We start from the raw sequence: 4731 nt of genomic DNA, 5'->3' as shown, positions 1-4731 counted from the left end.
CCTGAAGATCACGTTCGAAACATTTACAGGACAATGGATCGTGTGAAAGAGCCATCCAATATGGATTTACATAAAAAAAATTTGCAAGGAAATTTTCTCGTCATTAAAATTCATTTGATAAGAATTATATGGGGGCAGATACATTGACTCAAATTCCATGTATGGGTCCTGAAGATCACGTTCGAAACATTTTGAGGACAATGGATCGTGTGTGTTGTAGACAGTGGCCGATATTTGTAACCGGAGGAATCGTGGAATTAGCACCAAATAAAACGTACACTTTTTACGGAACAATAACTCGTGTCTCTCTTTATTGCGTAGTTAATTTATCTCTATGTTTGCATGTAAAGGTGGGAAGTTTTGCTAGGCGCCAAGATGCATTAGAAAAGGTAATCACAAAAGTGGTAAATATATAACAGTTCTTCCCCCCCTAGCAATTGAAATCTGAAGTAAACGTATCAAATTACAAATCAAGTCTTCTCGGTGGTCTGATGATTCTACTCGATCTTCTTGGAGAATGGTCGTTAATTGGTACAGCAGGATTCTCTCGAACAGTTCTCGATACAGCAGGTATCTCTTTACTGGATGAAGGTACACAAGGCGTCGCATACTCCGTAGAAGCAGCATCCGGTTTTTCGGTTTCGGGTCCTGTACTGTCGTCTTCAGGAACAATTATATCGTACACGGTTCGGTTTGTAGTTAAGTTCGGACCAACCTCTCGCAGCTGGTCGATGTGTCGCTTCCACGTTCGGCCATCGTCCAGTTCAATATTGTAATGCAGCTTACCAAGTTTCTCAGTGACCACTCCGTACTTCCATTTAGTTTTGTCCAAATAATCTCGCGCTGCAACTCTCGTCCCCTCAGGAAGACAACGAACTTTTCCTTCAACGTCCCTCGAAACAGCCGCAGTATTTGGAATCATCAAATCAAGACGAGAACGAATTTGTCGGTTGAAAAGCATCACCGATGGAGATTTTCCGGTCGCAGGATGTACTGTTTTCCTGTAACTCAAAAGAATATTGCATAGCTCGGCGTGCATCGTTGTTTTATCGCATCGTAGACTCTTATGTTTTGCCTTAAGGGTTTGAATAAACCGTTCAGCTTGCCCATTTGTCGCAGGATGATAGGGCGCACCCATCTTGTGGTAGACTCCATTCATTTTGAGGAAACGTTGGAACTCATCCGATGTAAACTGCACTCCGTGATCGTTGACTACAACAGATGGTATTCCGTACGTAGCAAAGTATTCCCGACAAATTTGAATAGTCGTCGCAGTTGTGATGTTATTCAGGATTCGAACTTCCGGCCATTTTGAATATGCGTCTACCAGTACAATGAAATAGGTGTTCATGAACGGTCCAGCAAAATCGACGTGAACTCTCTCGAACGGTTGTCTTGCAACCTCCCAGCAGTGTGTCGGTACTTTGGCGGGTTCAGCCCTAGTGGACTGACAGTAACTACAATTTCGCACCATATTCTCTATGTCATTATCGACTCCTTCCCACCAAACGTATCCCCGAGCCAGAGACTTCAGTCGGCATGTTCCGAAATGCGTGGAATGTAATTCAGCAAGAACCTTTCCTCGCAGACTTGGTGGAACGTAGACTCGTATTCCTCGCATGACACAGTTCTGTTGAAGCGTAAACTCTTCTTGATCAACTCCGAAACGATCTTTTGGTTCAACGGTTCTGCCACTCCGCAAACCTTGAACCAAAACTTTCACATTCTGATCCGTAGAAGTGGCTTTCGATAATTCCTCTATGGTCAGCGGTAGTGTCTCGATTATGTTGACTTCAAGTAGATCAGATTCTTCCACTACATTGTTAGGAACTTGTTGTTTCAGCGGTAAACGCGAAAACGCATCAGCATTGCAGTGCTTACTCGTCGGCCTAAACTGTATGCTGTAGTTGAAAGACTGTAAGAATGTTGCATAATGTTGCATCCTTAGCGCAGACATCTTTGGCAATCCTTTTGTATCAGAAAAGATCTGCTTCAACGGTTCGTTATCCGTAATCAGCGTGAATCTTCTCCCGTACAGGTACTGATAAAATTTGCGTACCCCGAAAATTATCGCGTATGCCTCTCGATCGACTTGTTTGTAGGCTTGCTGTGTAGCATTCAGTGTTTGAGAAGCGTATTGGATAGGTCTCTCCGAACCATCCTCGTACATATGGCTTAGTACAGCACCGACCCCGTATGGCGATGCGTCTGTAGCCAGTACTAGCGACAACGTTGTATCGTAGTGAACCAGAAATTTGTCCGACTGCATTTCTTGCTTAACCTTGTTAAACGCTTCCTCGCATTGCTTCGTCCAGACAAAAGGCACAGTATTCTTCAGAAGATTGTTGAGGGGGTATAACATTGTGCTTAGATTCGGAAAGAATCTACCGTAGTAGTTCACTAACCCTACAAACGATCGTACTTGATCCTTGTTTTCCGGAACCGGCATGTTCTGGACAGCATCAATTTTCTTTTTGACTTTATGAATCCCCTCCTTGTTGATTAGGTATCCACAGTATTCGATTTCGTTCGCAAAGAATTGGCATTTGTCCAAATTTATTCGCATGTTGTATGAACTTAGCCGCTTCAAGACCTCTTCAAGTCTTTGTAAATGCTCAGTATCATTCGAACCGGTGACACGTATATCGTCCAAGAAAACCGTAACGCCAGGTATCCCATTCAGTACTTGTTCCATCAAACGCTGCCAAATGGCAGGCGCCGCCGCAATTCCATACATCAACCGTGTAGGCCGATACAAACCCTTATGTGTGTTCAAGGTTAGTATCTCTTGATCATCCTTTTCGACCTCCAGTTGTAGATAGGCCTGACTCAAATCGATCTTCGTAAACTTTTTGCCGCCAGCTACGTTGACAAAGAGTTCCTCAATCGTCGGCAATGGATGATCGTCGACTTTCAGATTCGGATTGACCGAGATCTTATAATCGCCGCATAGCCTCACTTTATTATTAGATTTCATCACTGGAACAATGGGCGTTGCCCACGCACTATGGTTTACTTTCTGTAACACACCATTTTGCTCCAAATAGTCAAGTTCATCCTCAACAGCACTTCGTATCGAAAATGGTGCTGGTCGTGCTTTGATGTACACAGGATTCGTATTAGACTTGAGTACCAGCTTCGCAGATAATCCGTGGATTCTTCCAATCGACGGGTCATACAAATTCGCATATCGTTCAACTAACGATTTCACAGCTGCAGGCGTAACACTCGGTAAAACAGCAGCAGCACAGACTGTATGTACACCGGCATAAGCAATATTGTTCAGATTAATCTGCATCTCTCGCATCCACTGGCGTCCCAACAACGGATGTTTCTTCACATTTGAAACGTAAATCGGCAATGAATAAACTTTACCGCAGTACTCTGCTCTTACATTCAGCATTGCGTCGATATTGATTCGTGTATTACAGAAGCTAACGAGTTCCAAGTCTGACGGTAGCAATTTGTCGGCAGCAAAATATTTCTTCTTGTCCTCCCTACTAACAATCGTAACAGGAGCTCCAGTATCGACCTCGAATCGGATGACAGTATTGTTGACATTCATTTCCAACCAAAATTTGGAGGCGTATGACTTGCCGTTTCTCTCCAACTTGCACACTTCATCCAACGTAATAACTTCATTCGTACACTGACTATCATTAGAATCAGTATCGTCTAGTAAGTTAGCTTCAGGTTTCTTTTCCTTTTTTGCCTTTAGACACACTTTCTGTAGGTGTCCTTTCATTTTGCAGAAGTCACAAACAGTCGTAATGTGTGGACACTTGTTTGCGAAATGAGCAGTGTTCCCGCAACGATAGCATCCTTTTTTATTCGACCCGGCGCTTTCATTGTATTTCGCATTTGTATTAGATTTTTTTACCTTCGTTTTTATACCGCTTCTGGACGATTCCACCAGATTAACATCCGGTTTACCTTGTTTCGACTGAATCTCTTTACCACCCTTTGATGACAGTTCCATCGAAACAGCAATTTCTCGAGCTCGGTCGAGGGTTAAATTACGAACTTCCAGCAGTCGAGATTGTATTGCTCTGTCCTTCAACCCGAATACCAACTGATTTCGCAAGGCCGTATTGAGATATTCCCCAAAATTGCAAGTGATAGCGAGCTTCCGTAATGCTATCAAATACTCATCGATGGTTTCTTCCGGACGGTCATCTCCTTGCTTTCTGCTCTTGAAGCGAAAATTTTCCAGTATCTCCAAGGGCTCTGGGTTGAAGTGAGTCTCCAGCAAACGAACAATTTCTGCATACGTCAGTGTTTGTGGTTTCTGTGGAGTTATTTTATCACATATAATATCGTATGTTTCACCTCCCATGAAGTGCAGCAGCATGTAACGTTTCGATTCCTCCCGTACTCCGAACAAAACAAAAGCACCTTCCAGCCGCTCCACCCATCTCGACCATTTCATCCGGTGTCGGTCGAATGAGTCGATAGTAAATGATGATTGCATAGCAGCAGGAAAACCCGGAACATCTTCAGGACTGTTCGCAGTCGCCATCCTCGTCGCCAATTTAACTGTTGTAGACAGTGGCCGATATTTGTAACCGGAGGAATTAGCACCAAATAAAACGTACACTTTTTACGGAACAATAACTCGTGTCTCTCTTTATTGCGTAGTTAATTTATCTCTATGTTTGCATGTAAAGGTGGGAAGTTTTGCCAGGCGCCAAGATGCATTAGAAAAGGTAATCACAAAAGTGGTAAATATAT

The 4731-nt window shown here is 43.3% G+C and overlaps 1 protein-coding gene across 1 annotated transcript; it reads right to left on the bottom strand.

The window, feature by feature from the left end:
- Positions 1 to 463: 463 nt before the first annotated feature.
- Positions 464 to 4519, bottom strand: LOC131426581 (uncharacterized protein K02A2.6-like). Its single transcript, XM_058589438.1, has one exon. It carries the CDS (start codon positions 4517 to 4519, stop codon positions 464 to 466), a length of 4056 nt encoding a protein of 1351 aa, XP_058445421.1.
- Between the last annotated feature and the right edge of the window lie 212 nt (positions 4520 to 4731).

Source organism: Malaya genurostris, chromosome 1 (genome assembly GCF_030247185.1).
Source record: "Malaya genurostris strain Urasoe2022 chromosome 1, Malgen_1.1, whole genome shotgun sequence".
NCBI lineage: Eukaryota > Metazoa > Arthropoda > Insecta > Diptera > Culicidae > Malaya > Malaya genurostris.
Note: the sequence above shows the minus strand (reverse complement) of the source record. Positions and strands in the feature narration are given on the sequence as shown.

Excerpts from the sequence above, each read along its gene's own strand:
- LOC131426581 (XM_058589438.1), bottom strand. The coding sequence starts at position 4,519 with ATGGCGACTGCGAACAGTCCTGAAGATGTTCCGGGTTTTCCTGCTGCT.